This window comes from Periplaneta americana, chromosome 8, assembly GCF_040183065.1.
Source record: "Periplaneta americana isolate PAMFEO1 chromosome 8, P.americana_PAMFEO1_priV1, whole genome shotgun sequence".
NCBI lineage: Eukaryota > Metazoa > Arthropoda > Insecta > Blattodea > Blattidae > Periplaneta > Periplaneta americana.
In genome coordinates this window covers 87365305-87387771 of record NC_091124.1, presented here as the reverse complement: position 1 = coordinate 87387771, position 22467 = coordinate 87365305, and the positions used below count along the sequence as shown (strand labels likewise).

General features: G+C 34.4%; 2 protein-coding genes across 5 annotated transcripts in view; both read right to left on the bottom strand.

Annotated features, from left to right (window-relative positions):
* LOC138704861 (uncharacterized) overlaps positions 1–7892 on the bottom strand; it is a 63538-nt gene extending 55646 nt beyond the window's left edge. For 3 of the 4 annotated variants that reach the window (XR_011333453.1, XR_011333452.1, XM_069833198.1), the window contains exons 1-5: positions 7067–7878; positions 3060–3354; positions 2837–2926; positions 339–419; positions 100–183 (exon numbers count right to left, since the gene is read on the bottom strand). Coding sequence is in view for 2 of the 4 variants with exons in the window: in XM_069833198.1 (XP_069689299.1) it covers positions 100–183; positions 339–419; positions 2837–2926; positions 3060–3354; positions 7067–7240 (724 nt within the window). In the remaining 2 variants the exon portion in view is untranslated. Of the gene's footprint in view, positions 1–99; positions 184–338; positions 420–2836; positions 2927–3059; positions 3355–7066 lie in introns of all 4 variants that reach the window. The other variant, XM_069833197.1, reaches the window with a different exon arrangement.
* Positions 7893–12626: 4734 nt separating this feature from the next.
* Positions 12627–22467, bottom strand: part of LOC138704860 (kinesin-like protein KIF11-B) — a 96434-nt gene continuing 86593 nt past the window's right edge. The window contains exon 20 of the transcript XR_011333451.1: positions 12627–12748. The gene's annotated coding sequence lies outside the window, so the exon portion shown is untranslated. The remainder of the gene's footprint in view (positions 12749–22467) is intronic.

The window sequence follows — 22467 nt, the reverse complement described above, 5'->3', positions numbered from 1 at the left end:
TTGTATTCGTCTGTCTCCTTCGGAGATATAATAAAGTATGCTTTTTAGAGAGGAATTTCAACATGAATTCATTAAGATAAAAGATGTGTAATATCATACCTGTGTGTCTTGCAGATGAACTTGAAGGCCTTAAACTCCTACATACAGTTGATGTTTGCAGAGGAATCATTTTACGGGATTCATCTACAAATAAAAATACAAAATTCATTTATGGAAGAATTTTTAATACATACAGCGAATTTTCCATACAATTTAAGTAAACTGCATAACTTTAAGAGATAAAGAATCTTAAATGTAAGAAATCTCAGGAAGAAACTTTTAAGTGCTGGTACTGGTACCTTGAGTTTGTAGTTTCAGAGATAATCTCTCACTTCTTCGCACTGTTGTCACATTGGAAGGACTACATATGGATAGACGACCTAGACAAAAGAACAATACAAAAATTTAAATAAACTTAATAGTGTTTGATTTAGCCATAATTGATATTCTATCACGGACATTTTAAGTTGGGCTCATCCTAGGTTTATTTGTTTTGTAATAATTAAATTATTGGTAGCTTTTCTAGCTAAAGTAATTGAGCCAAATTCCATTCCAAGCAGAGAAAAAGATATTGATCTCTCTCTTACAGTGACTGGTTATGTCTCTTATGCATCGTTTTAAATGGTCGCATGACCAGAAGTTCTGCTGTTCGTGAATGTCTAGTATTGGCTCAAAATCCTTACATTAGTGACAATAGAATGAGCTAAAAGGACCCAATCTTTGAAGCAGATTATGATAATTATTATGAAATTAGTTATATATTTGTCAACCATTTGTTAACTGTATCCTAGTAAACATCCAATCATTAAATGTAAAGTACCGGTATACATTTTCTTACTCTTTTAACACAATTATTACAGCAAAGAACCATGAGAAGTAGGCCAGAAGGTCAATACTTTGACCTGACTCCTATTCAGAAACTTCATTATTCTTCCTCACATGCTTATAGCTACATCTACACTACCGGTAAAAAGTTTTCGATCACCTATCACAACTATGGATTTGTGGTTAAAACAGGGATTTCATTTTGAACATTCTATCATATCATAAAGCTAGAGAGAGAAAATATTTATTTTGTTGGTCTGTTTAGTTTTTCTGATGTGTTTGTACATTGAAATAAAGTATATAGTTGTTTTCATAGCTGATCGAAAATTTTTGATTGGTAGTGTACATGGTTCAATTTTCCATGCGTGCACGCATTCAATCTGGGGAAAATATTGGAAGAAACAAGTTGAAATTAAGATGCATGCAGATTTCGTGTCTACATGGTGTGCCATGTTGAACGTCATCTTCACTACGTACCATATTAATTACTTAATAATAAAAATCAATCCAATACTTAGGCCTACTTGATTCTCAAAATTGTGGTTGCACACTCCATAGACACCAGTATTTGTTATAATCTTCAATAAAGTTTATTGTACTTGCCGCCATTTTCAGCTAAAACAGTCCACCATTACCAAACAAAAGAATTTTCAGTTCATTCGCGGCCTCCTAGAACAATCAGCTGCTCGCTAAATGCTACTGTTGAAAGAAATAAGGTACAAGATACCCACGACGATGGATAGCTTTTAATTGCTGCATGTATTCTCACAATTGAATGTGTTTCGTTCAATCTAGCATGTATTGCTTGAATGTGTCAAATTGAAAGAAAAGTTGAACCATATAGATGCACCTTATGTATGATATACGAATATAATATGGAATGTGTAGAAGTAAAAGTGCATCTACACAGTTCAACTTTTCTTTCAACTTTAAGCATTCAATAATTGTGCATGCTTTTTTCCACTGAAAATGAGAGCACATACAGCAAGTGAAAGCTATCCAGCGCTGGTGGGGTACCTTGTGCATTATTTCGTTCAACAGCAGCATGTAGTGAGCAGCTGATTGTTTTAGGTAGCCGTGAATAAACTGAAAATTCTTTTGTGTAGGGATGGTGGACCTTTTAAACTGGAAATGGCTGCAAGTACGATTCGTTTTATTGAAAATTACTGCAAATACAAGTGCCTATAGAGTGTACAACCACAATTTTGAGAATCAAGCAGGCCTAAGTATTGGATTGGTGTTTAATATATATATATATATATATATATATATATATACCGTATATATATATATATATACATGTGTACATACATACATATATACATACACACACACATAGTAAAGATGATGTTCAACATGGTGCACCATATAGACACAAAATCTGCATGCATCTTAATTGAACGTTCATTTTCAACTTGATTCTTTCAATATTCTCCCCAGATTGCATGCATAAACACGGCAAATTGAACTATGTAACTGCACCCTATGTCTTAAAATTGATATAAGATATAGGATTCTTCCGTTATTAAATCTCGAAAATCTGCTGAATTCCATTTCTCTAATTATGTGTTACTTTTCCTTGCATTTTAATCAAGCACAACTGTTGTCAGAAATGCAACTTCAGCCGGTACCAGTACCTAACGGTAATGTTTAAAATAGTGACATACCCTGTATTAAAATTACTTGTATTTGTTAATCCATTAAGTAACAATAATGCAACCTGTTTTTACTATCCCGTTTCTCAGTCCATCAATAATATCATAAAAATGTATGCAATTTCTTTGTAGGTACTACAAACTGTCCTCCAAAAGGTCATAGGAATAGTGCTTTGGAAGAAAGAGAACGAGGAAGATGGTGAAAGAAAGATGGAGGGAGTGGGAAACTTGAATCTTGGTGGTGGTAATACATACATTTTCTGATTATGACTATTAGAAGTTCCATAGCATATATTTGGTCGTGAAAATTTACATACCTGCATCATCTTTTCTCATTCTCGATATTCTCAGACTTCTTCTTACAGTTGTAATATTAGACAGACTACTGGTACATATGAGCTGTTCATCTGAAAATTAATTTATAAGATACCGATATGAATAGTTTGACAAAGTAAATGCGAGGTTAATTTTAAAGCAATAAGAAGACTATTAAAGACATGACTATCATAAATTAATTAATAACATTCTTTCAGAACCTACCCTGAAATGTACTGTAGCTGCAAAGCCTTGATGTTTCTGTGCCGATAGTACGGACTGAATCTCTAGCTGCTCGTTTAGTATTTGTCAAAGGTATTATAGAGGAATTCTGTATTTCATTTTTTCTATATACAGCAATGCGTGAAGATCTTCTAGTAATACTGTTTACAGTACTCCGTTGTGTAAAAGATACTGTATCTGATCCGTCAGAAACAGACACTTGTCTGCAATTTAATTCCTGATAGCTCAAGTCTGTAGTACCGGTATTGGATTCTGATGTCTCATCCTTTGAATATGGCTTGAAAAGATTAAATCAAAAGTCTTAGAAATCTAATAAGCTTCAAATTCATTAACTGACATTGTTTTACATAACATTTATTACTGGTATGTAGGCTAATAGCTCATTTCCATTATGTATTACTAATAGGAAATTTCGCATCACTTCATATAATTTATAGGTTACAGACGTGGAATAATATTTAAAATCAATAAAAACCATCATATCACAATATGGCAAGAAATAAAGCATAAACACATGCATGTATGTGTGTGCATGTGTGCCACTCTTAATTTTATTAAATTATTTATTAAGTTACAGGCTATTATTTCTTTCTTTTATTTTTGTGTTTAAAATTTCATTTTAACAGGACTCGAATTTTTATGCAAAATGCATGGTTGTACATACCATTCTGAAACATAAGCCAAAGTGATATTCTTTGAAAATTATTATTATATCTTGGTCAATAACGTTATTTTGTATCTTTTTACCTTTAATGACATTCCTTTGCCTTCAAAGTTCAGATTTATTAAGAAAACAAAGAAAAATAATGATTATTTGATAAATGAGGCATCAAATGCAAAACTCGCCATATCCAGGTAAAGTGATTTGTCAGAAAACAGGAAAAACCTTTATGGATATGGATAGTTTTGCATTTGATAGTAGTTTTATGATCTCTATGGAAGAGGAATTAGAAAGATTTGCACAACCGACTATATCAGTAGATAGGGAGCTGCAAGAAGTACAACATCCCACACGTAACTCATTTTTTTTAAATTTTGGATAAGGTGAGTTTTGCACTTGATAGCCTCAAATATTTAAATTCGTAATGAATTACACTCAGATCTGATTTGTGCGTTGTTTCGTAGCAAATAATTTTATTTGTTAAAAATATTATCTAATTCATTGTATGGAAATGTCATGTAATCCTACTGGTGAAATGTTGAAAGACAGTATAAAACATTCTTTTCCAAGAGACTAGAAATGTCATTGAGGAAAACGTCAAATTCACTTTCAATACATACTGTACCAGGCCATGGCGTCTATCGAATTAGAACTACTGTATATTAACTGTACCAGTAATAATACATTTACATTGAGGAAAATTTCAGATTTACCACATGCATTATGCTTACATTGCATCAGCAGGTAGACTAATAAGGAAAATGGCATCTATCGACTTAGAATTATATTAACTGATTAACTATAATTGCACGTTTGTAGTGGATATTTCAGCATTTTTTTTTTGTGTATATTCGCATTCGTATTTCAGAAAAAACATAATACAGTGCAAACATTTTATCTTCCTCTTCTCGCATATGTGCAGCTGCTCTGTGCACTGCTGCATTCACTCTACATCTGCGAGCAGGTGAAGATAAAATGTTGCGTACTATATATATGTGTAGGCCTACTGTGAGACACATAGGCGCCGACTTTTAATTTTTTCAATGGGTGCTCAGACTTTGAAACTGATATAAATCAATAAAAGTAAATTCTTACCACCTAGCCTATACTTCCTACTACTGCATATAGAAGCTGCAATATTAACTCATTTTTCAACAAAGGAACATATTGTGACTCATGACCTAAGAAGGTCCTTCAGTGCACTTTAAATCGTTTAACAGCATTATACCAAGAACAAACCCTCTCTGTAACAAACACCTTTATTGATCTTTGGTCCACAATAGAAAAAGTTGCACATTTTGGATTAGTTTCTAGAGCAATCGGTAAGACTAATACCATAATGATACAAATCAATATCGATTTCGACTGAGAATATTAATGAATGCTACCATACACTGTGGTGAAGGGGAGATTAATTACACTATACCACCAATGTTACCGTAAATTTTCTTATTTAATGATTAATTATGTCAGGCACTGCTGAAGATTTCGTACTGAAGTTTTTTCAGGATAAAAAGTACAAGGTTTCTAAGCAAACGGACGCAGATTTATAAAAAAAAATACAAGTTGTAAGAAATAATATGATTTAAAAAAATATAATGTTCGAATTTTATTTTATTTTTTACGCAGAATACTTTTTTCGGATCAAACTAATAGACATATATCTCTTAATGTGCGTCAATTTTATTATTATGTTGTCAACGTGTGTTTAAAATTTCACCCTTCTATCATTTATAGTACCTGAGAAAATTGGGCATTTGCGTAAAAAATTAAAAAAATCAACAATATTGTAAAAATTCAATTTTTTTTTTATAAATTGTATTTCTTAACAAATCTGGATCAGTTTTCTTACAAACCTTGTATAATTATCCTATAAAAATTTCACCATATCTTCAGTACTTCCAAAGATAATGGGTCATTAAATAAGCAAATTAAAATTGGAGCATTGGCGATAGGATAGTTAATCTCCCTTGATCAATAACTATGCATATTTTTTAATTTTTTTTTTTGTAAAGCCCACATTACATAATCAATGAAAATTATTTTTTCACTCCAACATGGCACCAAAGTTAAAATCGAAATCGAAATTAATTTTTGCTCAAAAGTGTAATGGGTGCTGAGCATCCATATAGTCGGCACCTATGGTCAGGGATATAAGGTTGTGACACTGCGTGGGCGAACTTACATATGTAGAGATTCGGCATTATCTTGCCCAGTAACACTTCATGACTCCTTACGTCACCACGGGTCATGAATTGTTATAGGGCAAGATAACGTCGAGCCCCCACACGAGTTCGCCCATAATCACGTTAGGAACTTCCTATTAAAATTGTCAAAATTTTTGTGATTTCTTACGATTAAATATTATACTAAATAAATTCGGCATACTAAAATGCTGATATTAAGCATTCTTTGTAAGTCTAGCTGAGATCGAACGTATAAAAATCTCATCTTGATGCTGAAATGCAACGTGCAAGAGTTCAATGTCAATCGTATTATATTTCGCGCCAATTGTAAATTGTGACGTCAAACATGCACATGACGTCAAATTGGTACGGAGTTTTGACCAATGATAATGCAGTTATCGATTACAAGCCAGCTGTACTGATCAGCTGTTCCTCTAGCGGGTATGAACCTTATGGTCCTCTTTGAACTTTGATAGTGGAAATATTACAATATATCAAAATACACACTTATCAAGATGACGTCTTGTCTAATATAAATGTTAATTACCTATCTTCTGTAAGTGCTAACGCTGCTGCATTACAAACATTGTATTCTTTTCAGTGCCGTGCTTCATCGCATTGCTGCACTTTAAACGAACATTTCGTGTGCGCGATTAAGAAGGTGCAATAAACTTATAACAGCAATTAAGATTTTTATTTTGCAAGGACCCACAGTTTTTCTCCAGTATTTTGAAATTTAGTTCTCGAAACTATTATCATGAATTAAAACTTCAATATTGACAGCAAATTAAAGGATAATAGTTAAAGTCTAGATCATAGAATACAGTATGATCTGGGGTTAAAGTACAAATAGTTATTACAAAATAAAATAGGGGGAACCTAAAACAGTTTATCGATTAATTATAATTTCTGAGGACATTATAAAGACCAAACTATTCTTTAGAGTGGTTTCTTAACGTTATAGTTAGATAAGTTTTGAAAGCGCTTGTATTTATTTCTAAGGCAGTACGTCTTGGCAAACTGCTGTCACCGGTACTATAATTTTTAAATACGTATAATTTGGATTGGACATAGGCCTAAAAGCTTCAATTCCTACAAAGTACTTGATAATTTCAAATACAATTAATAATATAATGTCTTACCAGCTTCTTCCTGATAATATAATCACATCTAATAAATATGTAGTTTCTTCCACCTTTATCCCAAGTTTCGCACACGTCGTAACAAAATCTGTGCTTCATACTGTTTTCGGGAAAGCTGATACCACTTTCGTTCTGAACTTGATTCAATGCCATACCGCGAGTCGTACTGGTCATGGAGCAGACACAGCTAATATATATACCCGTACTAGCGTAGGCAAGTGCATGCTTGTAGCTATACAAGTCCAAACCTGTTACCTCTCAGAATGACAATCGATAACAATGGAGTAGAAAGAACACCGAGTATTGTTAGCATGTTCCCACAAAACATATAAAGTACTATTGCATAATAAATCAAACGGAGTGTCCTGTCATGTGACATGTACAGTATACTAATAATATTTATTTTATTTGTAGATAGGCCTACCTTGAATTTTGCTTGCAAATTACCTAATATGATCAGGTCATGTTACTATTAGTCTACTGTATTTCCGCCTAAAGGGGCATTCGGACATGATCATTTCGCATGTCGCGATAAGGGAAATGCCCGGGAATGGTGTTTCAGAATCATCATTTTCAATTTTATCACTAGATGTCAAAAGGGGAGAGAGTTAAGTAGCGCAAAAACACGAAATTTGATGTATACAGCAAAATTTAATAAAAGTAAGCGAAATATTGGTTTGTTATGAAATTGCGGCGAAGTTAATATAAACAATATAGAAATTATAATAAACAGCCAATATTGTTTAAAATTTACGCAGCATGTACCATAACTTGTGCTGTACAAACGTATGTAAGTATTCCATCTTAGGTTACTACAGTCTAGTGATGTTACCTTTTATTTGACAAATTGTACTGTACTATTATTTTGTCATACTCAGCGACTAAATAAAATATGGATATGAATACGTTTCTAACATTAAAAAATTACAAAAATTATTTCAATTCCAATTTTCTAATTGTTGACCAATTACACCAAACCTCGTTAATGCTAATTCCATAATAGTGAGATAAAGGATTGTGTTTTAACACTACATGGGCGATCTCACATATGTGGAAGCTCGGCGTTATCTTGCCCAATAACAACAATTCATGACCTCCTTATGCCACCCTTGGGTCATGAATTTACAAAATAAACTAATTTTAATCGCTGGTTTACATTTAACTACCGACACTCCTTTTTATATCAGAGATTCAACGTAAACGATGCAAGATCAGAATTTTGTTGACCTGTATGCGCCTATCTGCAAGGTATAGTGTACATTTGTTTTATTTTTTGATTGGTTTATTTTACGACGCTCCATCAACTGCGATGGTTATCTAGCGTCTGAGTGAAATTAAGGTGATAATACGAGCGAAATGAGTCTATAGTCTAGCACCGAAAGTTACCCAGCATTTGCTCTTTAATGAGTTGATGGAAAATCCCAGAAAAAACAGTGTGATTCGTATGACACTCGTGATTTTCTTTATTCATTCATTAAATGAACAGAAATGCATCACAATGTTTCATTTTCCTTTAAAATTGCGCGGGAGTTCTTGGAATTTCATTCATGTATCATACGGGAGCTTTTGGAGTAGGTATCACGGGACAGCGCAACTATTTCGCAACTTGCAAATGGCTGTATCGTTCATTTTCGATGTCATTGAATATGCAGTAAACACTACAGTAAGAGATGTTTCTTGTGAAAAACTATTGGATAACAAACTCTGTCATAGCTACGCAAAGGCAAAGGTGTGATGGCAATAGTTTAATAAAGGGGCAGCCAACAGAGACATACGAAGTAGGGGAAGGAGGAAGTAATGGTTACTTTACAACAACAATAATAATAATAATAATAATAATAATAATAATAATAATATTTGCTTTTAAAATAGGTTGCAAACTGCCATTTCGTTCACTGATGGGTTCAGCTCACGAGTGTCAGTAGCGAGGCGATGATTTCTCAACCAGAATAGCAGAAGCAGGATCGCGTCCCATTATTTAATTTTAATAGTCATTAATGTGGGAGACTGTAAGTTTAGATTAATTCTTTCACAAGTGACAATAAGACTGTAAGCTTTACTACTTCTAGAAGTGACAATCATTCATTGCATTACAGGTAAAGCCTCCTTCAGCTTCCGCACTGCTAACGGTGATAGAATTCGCGGTTTTTTTTTTTTTTTTGTTTTGGCTATAGTTAATGACAAAGGGCAGAGGATTCATAAATTTAGAATAAATAATGCAAGTTATCCACTACGAAATCTTGGCAGTCATAATAATTATAGGAAGTCTCTAACAAGCAGTGCAACAGCAGCCAAATTCCTATATTTTCAGTCGATCGTTTGAGCAGAATGTAGAATAGAGAATGATTAAATTAGAAAAGTGAGTTTATTTTATTGATTTTTCCTCGAAAGTTATTTTAATAAGGGGCATACCAGAGCAGGGGCGTATATTGAGGATGTTCAAGGTGTGCGCTGGACACACTGTATATTCGGTAATCTCATTTTTTTTTATTTTAAGTTGTTTTATATAATGCAACAATAATTTTAATTTATCACAATTTAACTGCGTGGTAATCTCATTGGAAGTTGACGTATACAGTTCAAGACTAATTTTAATTTATTACCATTTAAATATTTTAAATGCCGGCTGGTTGAATGTGCACACCATCTCCAGAACGGCTTTCGTTTTATAACGTACGCTCTGCCTGACGAAGTGGAATGAGGTCTGGTCTGGTTGTCCAGCCCGTACAAAAGAACACCCTCGGTTGAGAGTTACTGCTATAATTCTCTGCGTGCGCACGGTGGAGTGGTGGGGATACTTGCTTCTCTCAAGCTCACAAGTCGTCCTGTATACAGGCAGCTCAACTTGTCAATTGTAGCCTTTAAAATATTGTGTTTGACGTGTGTATTTGCTTGTGTGAATGAATTTACTGTGTTTAGGTTTTATTAGGGTTCATAGCTGTGTGCTAACGCAGGTGAACAATTTAAATTACTTATTTAATGATAATAGCACTTGGAAATGTATACTGTAAAATATCTTTTGCAAAAATTATTCTTTTCTTGCCCACTAGAAGTGAAATAATTACATATAGTGAATAAGGGTAGACCTTCCCCGCCACTTCCGAATTCAGTGCAACAATATAAAACAAAAAGCGGACAATACACTAGACATTTTTCTACTTCACAATATGAAAATGTAGAATGGTTAGTGGATTGTGAAATTTCAAACAGGTTATTTTGCTGGCCATGCTTATTGTTTTCTAACAAAAATAAGGTTTGGAGTAAGTATGGATTTGCTGAGTTAAATCACTTGTGTAGTGCACAGCAAACATTCAAAATCTCAAACTCATGTACGTTTCCTGAAATCAAAACTTTTCGGCAAACAGTGGATTGATATGCAAATCTAACTTTCAGGTAGAAGCTTCCTGTGAAGCAGGCTTGAATAATTTCAAGGGAAAAATTGTTCCGGGGCCGGGTATCGAGCTACCCCAGGAACCATACACGACACCGTCACAATTCTTCTCTTTATATCCACACAACTTAAATGGGGATGAGTTGTGTGGATACTTGGTTATTTAACGACGCTGTATCAATTACGAGGTTATTTAACGTCGATAGAATTGGTGATAGTGAGATGATATTTGGCGAGATGAGGCCGAGGATTCGCCATAGATTACCTGACATTTGCCTTACAGTTGGGGAAAATCTCGGAAAAAACCCAACCAGGTAATCAGCCCAAGCGGGAATCGAACCCACGCCCAAGCGCAACTCCAGATCAGCAGGCAAGTGCCTTAACCGACAGAGCTACGCCGGTGGCTTTGTGTGGATATAAAAGGAAGAATTTTGACGGTGTCGTGTATGGTTCCTGGGGTAGCTCAGTCGGTAGAGCGTTTCTGCGCTAAGCAAAGTGTCCTGAGATCGATACCCAGCCCTGGAACAATTTTCCCTTGAAATTATTCAAGTGAATTGATACTTTACTTGAAGATCAATGAAGAACTGATACCAATAAATACAACGAAGGGGTAAAGAAAAATAGAGATGTATTAATACGAATCATTGACGCTATTTGTATTCTAGCTAACCAAGAGCTCCCCTCTACAGGAACATGATGAATCAGATAGTTCTTTGAACAAAGGAAATGTTTTAGAATTTTTGAATGTGTTAAAAAACATGGTTTACTTTTAGAAAACCATCTAAATTCTTCCACAGCGTTTCCAGGAACTTCTCCATTGATTCAAAATGATACCATAAAAGCTATTACTGATGTAGAAAAAGAAGAAATAAAAAATGAAATTAACTCAGTTTCATTTGTAGCTATAATACTTGATGACTTCTGATATTGAGAACAAATCTCAACTATCTACAGTTCTCCGCTATGTCTATGAAAGGTCTTGTAGATGTGAGTGTTGATAGAACAGCAGATGGTTTATTTACTCACGTAGCAAGAGTAGTTATGAATTTGAAATTTCTACTAAACTCATGCGACTATAGACCAATTATATATTTTTAACAGAACACCTATACTCCAGGTTCAGCATACGCCACTGTACCAGAGGGAATTTGGTATTTGTGATCGTCCAGACAGGAACACAATACTGGCATTGGAAACAACTGGACATCTTGTGAATGAAATTGGCAAGCATCGTAGTCTACAATGATGGTGGTTGCTGTAGACCAGTGGTTCCCAAACTTTTCCGGTTCAAGACACATCTAGTGTATCAGGATTTTCCCATGGCACCCAGTTCAGAACATGGGTCTACTAATGGTTACAGTGTGCAATTGGTGTGGTTAGGTTGGTTAAGTTGAAAAATAAATTAAACACGTTTTTCAACTTCACAAACAATTTATGTAAAGAGTATTAAATAAGGACATATTTTAGACAATCATATCACTGCATAAATAAATAGTACTGCTACTGGTAATTAGTAGTATGGTAGGATGGATGAGCATGTTGTTCAATCATCTCAAATCTTGGAATCAAACTGGCTACAGCCACACTCATTTCCTATTCCACAATGATTTTTGTATACTTGTTTTTTTCTTTTATCAGAGAGACCACCGAAAATCCAGCTTTGCATAAATATGACGTCGCAAATAGGATGAAGATTCGTTGAGTTTTACCATTTAGTAGCAAGTAGTAATATTTTAATGATATCCAAAACTCAGTCCCATGCTGCCAAATTTTGTCGTAATGTATTGTCGCAAGATAGCTCAATAATATATCCTTCTACAGAAGTCAATTCAGACGGAGTTTGGACCCGAATCTATGCGAATCTGTCTGTCGATCTTATTTTTTTGATAGTATTGTTCACACCAGTTGATAACCTGAGTTAATAACATCTTCAAAAACAGATTTTATGTTGCCAGAGAAATCAACTTATTGGAGATCAAAAACTACTGCAATGAGGAGGCACAATCATAATTGGAATGATCAAATTTTTGTTACTATATACATCTTTATTATAATTTTCTTCATAGTAATACTACGAGTTCTAATTGGTGGTTTTACTGCCGTCTTCATTCATTTTTCTTCTCCATAATCAGGACCATATTTAGATATTCTGTTGCCCGTGGCAGTTTATATTTTGCCGCTCCAATCTTTAATTGATTAATTTCTATGCAAACAGACAACAGGATCTTACTTCGACAATTCTAGCAGTCATAAATCATGTGTGCTCAGTTTCAAACAGAGGGATTCTGCTCCTGAAAAAATTTATGAAAAATTTAGTCATACAGCTCAACTTAAAAATGTTTAAAAAAATTTTTTACATGACTATACAAATAAGTTTTTAAAATAACAGTTAAATAATATTTTTGATAAATTATTTTTAAGTAACTTTCACTACATTGCACTTATCCGGGAAAATGAAATGTCACTATTATTTACTAAAGAGGTACAACAGCATGCGTCGATCTTAAGAGTGACACAATACTATTCACCTCCTCCTTTCTAATTGTCGACCAATAACGGAAGAAGGCGTTACTTACATAGACTTTCAATGAAGCATTTTTAATAACTCAAAAGGTAGTAGTCAGATTCTAATAAGAAAAAAAACCACGTTGAAGAGTATTGTTTGCAGATTTTTAAGATGTATGAGTCACAGCTATATAACAAATGTAAGATTTCTTAATTGAGGTTTATTTTATTCTACTGTAGTGTGGAAAAATATGTTTCTGAAGTAGAAAATCGATCAGCGATAAACTTTTCTTCTTGAAGAGATAAGTGGGTAGTTGCAGTGTATGAAATCATCTAAATAGATTTTACTTTATGTTGAAAAAAAAAAAAACCCATGTTATTAGACTGAGTCAACACGCTATCATCACTTGGTAAGTTTATGTCTGACTGCTCGGGGTCCATCAAGTAGCATATACATAAACATTATTTATTTTCAAAACCCAACTATGCTTTAAAAATAAGCATTTATTGTTTTTATTGGTTTCATTTACTTAAAGGGACAGACTAAAATGTTTATATCACGTCATGACCATAAAACTAGCTGGCCACTATAATGGATACATGGCTTCTAAAGGTTAAATCTATTAAATTCAACAAATTGGCACTTCAGTTACACTTTAAAACATCCGGATTTCTGCCTTTTTAACAAATGTTGAAAAAAATTACAACAGACATCAATTTCAAATACCCATTTATTTGTTTTCTAAAGTTTTTGTAACAATAACATCAATTTAAAATACTTATTTATTGGTTTTGTAAAGTTTTTACAACAATATCTCTCTGTTAAATGCTTAAAGATTACACATATTTCCTCAATGTCTATAATCTTCAGCAAGATTTCTAGCAGCTGTTTTCTCACTTATAACAGAACTCTTCAGAAGTCTATATAAAATTCCCAGTGAATACCTTCCACATAGTGAATAATTTTTTGAAGGTGGTCTACTTTTTTTTTTTTTTTTTTTTTTAAGGGCACTTTACCAGGAGGATAGCGTACATTCTTAGGTAGTTCAACTTGTTGTTGTACGCCAACATTGAAGGCATGTTCGACTAGAACACTGATGAATGCAAATGCCGTAATATAGCCTGGAGTATCTGAACCATATTTGAAGTGATGCAGTGAAGTTATGCAAAAATGGACCCTCTCATCCCTCCATTTCGATGAACTTTCAAAAGAGAAAACTGTTCTCTAATAGTACTAGGTCCACGAGTCTTTAAAGTTTAAAATTTCAGTGAAACTATCTACTTCTTTCACAGTGAATTTTTTTATGGGGTGCTACTTTCTATTATTAGTTCAGTTAACTGGTGTGCAGTGTAAATTCGATCTTTCTTTACCTCCTCTTCACTATGCTGAAATCATGATCGCAAGGGAGAAAACTAAGGCCCCCTAATGCATCAGTTAATACTAGGAGCAGCCTGGAACGAGGGTGATTTTCATTCTGTCCAGCACAGTTGTTGCTGAACAATCGGACTTCTTCAATATGAGCAGGCACATAATTTTGTAAATAATTCAACAAAAATCAACAGACTTCATTAGATATCAGAAACGCATACAACACATACTTTTCAATCGATTTTTTTTACAGTTTCCCATAATTTCTCTTTATGTCTTTATAACGAGTAAAACAACTATCACTGTGCTTAACAAGTTATTGCAATCGAAATATAAATTATTTCCAATAGGTCTACAAAGACAATGTAGAATTACTCGAAATAAAATGTTTACATGTGGCACTCTTTTCCCGAGACAAAAAAAAATTGTATCTGACATGGTGTCTGCAAATGATCAGCCGAAGAAGCCACCTGCATCCACTCTATAACATGTACTACCAACTCAACCATACAACTAATTACTTGTTAAAAAGGCAAATGTCCAGGACATCTTACCTTTTAACAAAATGCCAAGACAATGACAGCATTTTAAATTTATAATAACTGAGATATTGCTGTCCTTTTAACATAGAATCGTGCATCTACCCTTCTAGATTCATAATCAATGAAAAAAAAAAAAAAAGAAAGTGACATCTGCCCTTTTAACAAATACCCATTCAGATGTGTTTAACACGTTAAAAATAACAAAGAACAATATTTTTCTAGTGCTAATGTAATAGACAGTGAAACTGACAGAATAATTTCGTTAGGAGAACGTTTAACTGATAGCAGTGATGCATTAGATGACTTTTCAATCAGTAGCGACAATGGTTCAGATTAATGGAGGGAAACTCCGACTCCGCCTCCAGCGCAGCGGTAAGGTATAGTAATCTCCCATTTGCCAGTTGTGAACCTATAGCAAAGAATTGTGCTGACTACTATATCTGTATGTTTTGAATCACTACGTCAGAAGCAGTAGATATAGAAGCACCAGGTCGTTGGGCAGAACTTTTCAAATTGGATTTCTTAAAAAATAATTCGTTTTGGAATTTAATTGATTCATTGAGGTTCTGGCTGATATGTACATCTATTTATCAGGCAATACATCTCACTTGACGATATGTGTCAGAGGAAGAACAATATTGTTTGTATACATCTGAAATCTGATTAGTGTAATATGTAGTTATGTATGCAATGGAGGTAGGAAAGGAACTGGCCACCCTGCCCCATTATCTCCTGGCCTAATTGCCTCATAAATGGTGCCATATTGTTATCACTGGTGAAGTTCAGACCTGTCTTCGGACAGTTGATTAAACAACAATATTGTTCCGAACACCTCTTTCTTTTTATTGATTTCTTTTGGACTGTGCACCACTTAATTTAACTCTACGATCACTCATTCTTCAATAACTAACTAATCAGTGCAATCATTAAATCACATACCAACTGATCAACCTTCCAGGCTACGATCACTTATTGCAGTGTTGTCAGAATTTTTGAACCTAGATTCCCTCTGAAATGTGTAGGAAGTCACATCCTGGCATAAGAATTCTCATCCCTCTACTATACTTATATATCTACTGTATAAAAATAAGGGCCTTAGACTGTTTTGAATTGTTAAATCAATGCGTCTTTGAGAAATAATGCAACAATACACCAAATAAACAGATATTTGCATTTAACTTTTCTCTTATGTTACAGTGGAGACAAAATAAACATTAACAAAAGCATTCGTCTTTTTTTTTTTTACTTTATTGCTTTTCATTGTGGATGACAAGTCTGCACAAACATTGTAAGACCACCTTAAGTATTATTTTGATTTCCGTCTTTCACAGTGAACATATTGAATGTTCAATAAATTATTCACAAAATGGTTCTTTCTCGTTACCTATGTTTTTTAATGATTTTAATTATGAAATGACACAGAGAGACAATTTCTTAGGTTGAATTGTAATAAAAATTCAAATGTAATGTGATCCTTAATTGAAGACATGAGTAGACAGTAAGATGTATTATTGTACCTAAGCTTTAATACGATATCCATTCTTGTACACGTACGGTACTAAATGTCTTGATAGATGATACATTATTGCAGTGGCGGCTCGTGCCTTTCTTGAATGGGTGTTCACAAAAAATATGAGTAATAAACACACTGATATATTCTCGTATAGCTGAATCACACGTCAGAGATGTTCTAATATTCATGCACCAAAATTAAAACCATTAAACAAAAGTAGAGTAAAATTAATTCATAGGACTAATTTTCATTGCTGTTGTAGATGGTGTTGAAGATCTAGATTTATTTGTAGAGAAGTTCCATGCTCCTAGTTTTGAAAGATGCAAACTTATCAATAACTTTATTATTGAAGTCCCTAATCATGTTAACAAGTTTTTTTCCACTGCTAACATAGCCAATGTACTTAATCGGTCTTCTGCCATGGTGTTACGGAGGAATGTTTTAATCCTCTTTTAATTCCACACACTCACAATTTCACACACGTCCGTTTCCAAACTTGAAATGTTACTGTTTCAACTCTCAATACGCATCAATGCAGCTTGTATTTTCCTTACTTTGCTGAACAAAAGACAACAGAATCAGCCCCCGCGCATAATGGTATTTTGAAAAGAAAAAGTAAAGAGAGAAAACGAGGAAAGAGGGAGAAAGGAACAGGATGCCAGACCCAAAAGAGATGGAGCATCTCTCTTTCTCTGTCACTAGCACGTTAAGACTTGTGCGAGCCAGAGCTATTGTAATCATTGTAACAAACCAGAAAATATTCTCGCCTCAGGCTATTCCACACCGCTAGAGAAAAATTGTGCGAACTGCTGTCAACCAGTCCAATATTCTAAGTTCCTTCCAGTCCAATGGAGATTTAAAGACACACGACTCATGAACAGGACATTCTCTCGAGACTAAAAATGTAGGAACATCATTGCGCATTGGAAAGTAATAGATGTACCGGTAATAATATTAATACAGTAATACGTATGATTATTATTGGTTTTTAAGGTGTTCACGTGCTCCTGTGCTCATATAGAGGAACCGCCGCTGCAATATTGTAATGCAGAATTGCTCTATATAAACAGTCAAAGGAGAAAAGTTATTAATATAAAAAGTATATATAACTTTAAAAATCTGTAAGTGAAAATTGATACCACAGTAACATCATAACTGGTAAATTTTTAAGAAATAATAAATAATACATATAATACTAAAAATTCCGAATTCGACTCATTTAAAAAAACTCTCGCAATCCCACCCTATACCTAAAATGACTGTTTTTCGGGATCTTCTCCGCCATCTGACAACACTGATATTGCAAACAAAAGTGCTTAGCCAGCACTATTGACAGCTCAGTGCAGTTTCAAAAATGAGTAAGGACGTTTCGGTTCACAATAAATTGTTTGATCGAGTATGCTATATTATACCCTAAGACCTAAGTGCATGGCCATTAACCGTTAGTCTGTTAATCCCTTTCTATTATTTTCTGAGGATATTAAATGCCATTTTTGAGCATAAGTTCATACAAATGTATTACTGTTTTTATGAATACTATATGTTTATTGTTGCTTTGAGAATGACGACGACACCACGCCACTTGTTGAGGAAGTTTTTGGCATAATCATTATTTTTTCTTTGTAAGAAAGAGTGCACTTCCTGCAGTAATTTAAACATAAGAAAAGCAAGAGGCATCGCGAGGTGCAATAGTGCAACAAAGATATGTATTTGACTCTCTTATCCTTACACAATTTTTTTAAAAAACCTTGCTGAGTTTTATAAAGTTGACCACATTCACTAAAAACTCTGAGACCAGATTCAGTGGAGGACACGATACTTTTATGCTGGTGCTTCCCTGTGAATGATGCAATCTCTCTACAGTGCATCCAGAGCTTTGCTTCGAATAAGCACCTGCAATACTCAACAGTGGGACATAGAACCAGCATCAGACCAGAATCTCGAAAAAATTAAGAAGCTCTTCCACAATGTAATTACTACTTATGAACTGTATACAGTAAGTCAAATGTACCTCCTTATTATTGTCTGTGGCCTCATCCAGCTGTAACCCAAATTCCTTCCCTTTGACTTTTTCAATTACTGGATCACTGTGATTCTGTGACTGATTATATTGTTCATCACATCTAGAGCAACAAGTAGAATTCGTTGTTCCACAACAGTATGCAGCTTCTTACACTTTGTGACTATACAGTATATGGAATCTTGTATAATGATAGCGAAGCACTGCTTGGTATGGACGCCTTCTAAGAAAAAGTAGGCCTACATTTCTATTATTTTAATCTTTTTAATTTTATAGTAAAATAGTCACGGCGTTTATCAACTATGTTTCTATAATTGGTTTCTACATGGCGTTCCAGTTTACTTGGAAGCATGCACTCTGGTCTCAAAACCTTCATAAGCAGTAGGACTACATACTGCGATCTCTCATCATCATTGAAATCTGTTGATGTAAAGACAAAATCCAAATAACTGTCATCATATTTGCGATATTTCCACCTTTTTTACACTCCCACCAATAATTTGTGGAATGTTCATTTTAATTTGACTCCTATAATGCTTATTAGTGTTCCATAAAACTTGTCCACTTTTAGGAAGACACTTTAAAAAATTTACTTGATCACAATGCCATTAAATTGGTTCTACCTTCAGTAAATCAAGCCTGTGGATACAGCTGTTTTTATATAAAGACCAAGTGCTGAGAAAATTCGATAAATAACTAGAATAATCCAGCCACTAGAATATCAGATTCAAATTGATGCACTGAGCAACACTCACATCTGTCCACATAGTGGGATGAGAAAGAACTGTCTTCTGCACTGCTATTACTAGAACAATCAGAGTTTAATAAACTCTCCCATTTAGTATAACATTGAAAAATAAAACAGTGGTTTGTACAGTGTCTGTTAGATGTTCTTACTATAATCGCATCAACACATCGATAGTCTGACTAAAAAACCAAGTGGACTGTCATTTCAATGAAAATATTGGAATGTTTTGCGGCACTCCTGCAAGCCAGCCACAACGTGAGCACCACGGCACACATTTTGGGAACCACTGCAGTGTAGACATTTGGAAGTGACTGCAGAGGTCACCCAGGAAGTTACTAAGGCATCTGTCGCAGGTAAGGTTGCCAACCCTCCCATATTTGTCCCTAATTTTTAACAGTCTCCAGACTCCCACATTTTTCTCCCTTATTTTTGCATATGTAAAAATTGTAATTCTAAACACTTTATTTTGCCGTGAATGATGATGGTTCATATGATGAATTTTGTTATTCAAGGGATGCATTAAAATGTGCAGTCTTTATAGAATGTAAAGCTTGCCAAGAATGGGTTTTAGTGCTCACCTGTTTAAAATCAAAGAGTGTTAATGTTATACATTTGAAAAAAAAATTGCTAGTTTTGTTCTAAACATACCAAGTAGTAATGCTCACATAAAGAGGGTGTTTCACCTCATGAACAATAATTGGACAGATATTTGAAACATGAGAATGACACATTTAATCAAATAAGAGCTGAAAACTGCAGTCAACTTCAACTAATTTATTACGTGAGACAAAATCTGTCTCAAAGTATTCTTAATTTAAGTCTAGCTACCAAAGTGTAAAATAAAGTGGTTTTTTTTTTAAGTAACTGAACCGAATAATTTGTCTATTTTCTATGTGAAATTTGGTCGATTCCTTAGTCTTCTATATTATCTTAAAAAAAAAAAAAAAAAAAAAAAGTTGGCAACCCTAGTTGCAGGAGACTCGTATTCAATGTGTTAGAGAACTGTGAAGAAGTCTAACCTAAAACAATATGAAATGAATACTATATGTTTGTTGCTGCTTTGAGAATGACGACACTGCATGTTCATGAGCTGCTGGAGCAAGATAAGGCTAAAAGAGTGGAATATACTGTCGTTGGTTCCATGCGATTTTTGTTCATAATCCTAGCACATGCCTTATTGGTGTCACTTATGAACTTCCAACCAGCCTTCACACAGTTGACTAACAACTGTCCATTATTGGTACATGGTTTGCAGACATGAGGCACGGCTTCACTTATATGGCTACGTCAACTCTCATAACATATGCATTTAGGCTGCACAACATCCACATGCTATTCATAAGGTGCCACTGGAAGTCGGAGTTTGGTGTGCAATGTCGGTGGGTCCAATTTTCTTTTGATAGAACCGTAAACACCACACAGCACAGACGCGTTTTCATGGAATTCGTTGAACAGCTAAATACTGAGCTTTGTAAAGTGCACTTTCAACAGGAAGTACCACATATCATATGCCACATGAGCCCATGGCATTGATTCAAAGTTTCTTTGACATCATCATCATCATCATCATCATCATCATCATCATCATCACCACCACCACCACCACCAGGAACTTGTGGCTACGGAGATCACCAGATTTGACCTGACCAGACATATTTCCCATGGGGTTTAGCTGAAGGGAAGAGTCTATGCTACACGTCCTCGAACTTTGTACAATTTGAAAGAGAACATTACACACATAATGAATAGTACTGACAATGCAATGCTCCAGCGAATGGCTAGAAACCTGGAATGGTGTCTTCAGTTCTGTCTTTTGATGTGGAGGAAAGAAATTTTCAGCACTTAATGTAAAAGTAAAATGACCTCCTAGGGATACTGTACATTTAAGATGCAATACAATGTTATCTGCATCATTCTTGTTAAAAGAAACAAGAGAGGGGGGGGGGAGGGGGAGACAGACAGAGATATATCAAAGTAACTTTCTTGAACACACTATACAGAATGTTTCAGGAGGAATGTAAAATACTTCAGAATAATGTAGTTTGAGTTAACTTACATCGATTTAATCTCATATACCTATGTCTGAAGTCTAATAGTTGGGTAGAAATTAAGGGGAGAAATACTGGAACGTCTTGCAGTTTTGTGTACTATACTTGACATATATATATACAGAGACGATTCTGTCCGACGCCGGGGTGGTATCCGGTGTAGCTTAGTGGATAAAGCATCAGCACGTAGAGCTGAAAACCCGGGTTCAAATCCCGGCGCCGGAGAGAATTTTTCTCCGTTCCATTACTCTTTCATCGTATACTTGACATGTTATGCCACATCTTTTGCATCTGAGCACCACAACTTCAGCACAACACACATAACTGAATACACATTCACTTAACATATAATTCGTGTATGCACATAGTGAATATGCGGACATGCTTTTTGTTTATGAATTTTGTGATGACAATGTATTGGCGATGTTGAATACAGAAGACGTTTTCCCAATCGAAGAGTTCCATCTAGCAATGTGTTTTCCCGTGTTTACCAGATGTTATCTGAAACTACTGGCAAGCTACCAAGTGTTTCATTGAGGTCAAAAAGAGAACTGGTATCAGTACCTGATATGAATTTATAATTAATGGAATCCATAAGAAGGGCAACCTCAGCAATTTGTCTTGTGCAATTATTTTATTTTCTAAAAAAGTTCTACTTAATTATGAAATAAACAACAACACAAGATGCAGCATTTTCAATAATTTATCATATTACAATGTTCTAAAATGTCTATAATGCTATAATGCTAGAAGTTCGTCCATCAATAACTTCTCAACCATTACATTTCAGACATAGATATATCAAGTTATATCGATGTAGAATAACCCAAACTACATTATCCTGAAGTATTTTACATTCCTCCTGAGACACCCTGTATATTGTAAACATTTTATTATGCTGAATAGAACAATTTTCTTTACATAACCTACACTGCATTTACTCCTTCCGGCATTTCTCTTGAGATTTAGCTGCTCTCAATTATTCTTCATCCTGTTGGTAAAACTGTTTACAAGTAAAATACAAATTCCGTACAATTTGTAGTTCAGCTCTGATCAGCTCAGGATGGCTCCTATTTCTAACATTTGTCCATTTATTCTTCATTAGTGAAAAACCCCTCCTTACAAAGACATTCAAACCTGGAATGCTTAGTAAAAACCTTATGATTTCGTTTATGTTTAGAACATTTTTTAAGAAACATTAGAAAATAAGAAAGCCACTTATCAACATCACATCTTTAATAATTAATGCATTCTAATAAAATATC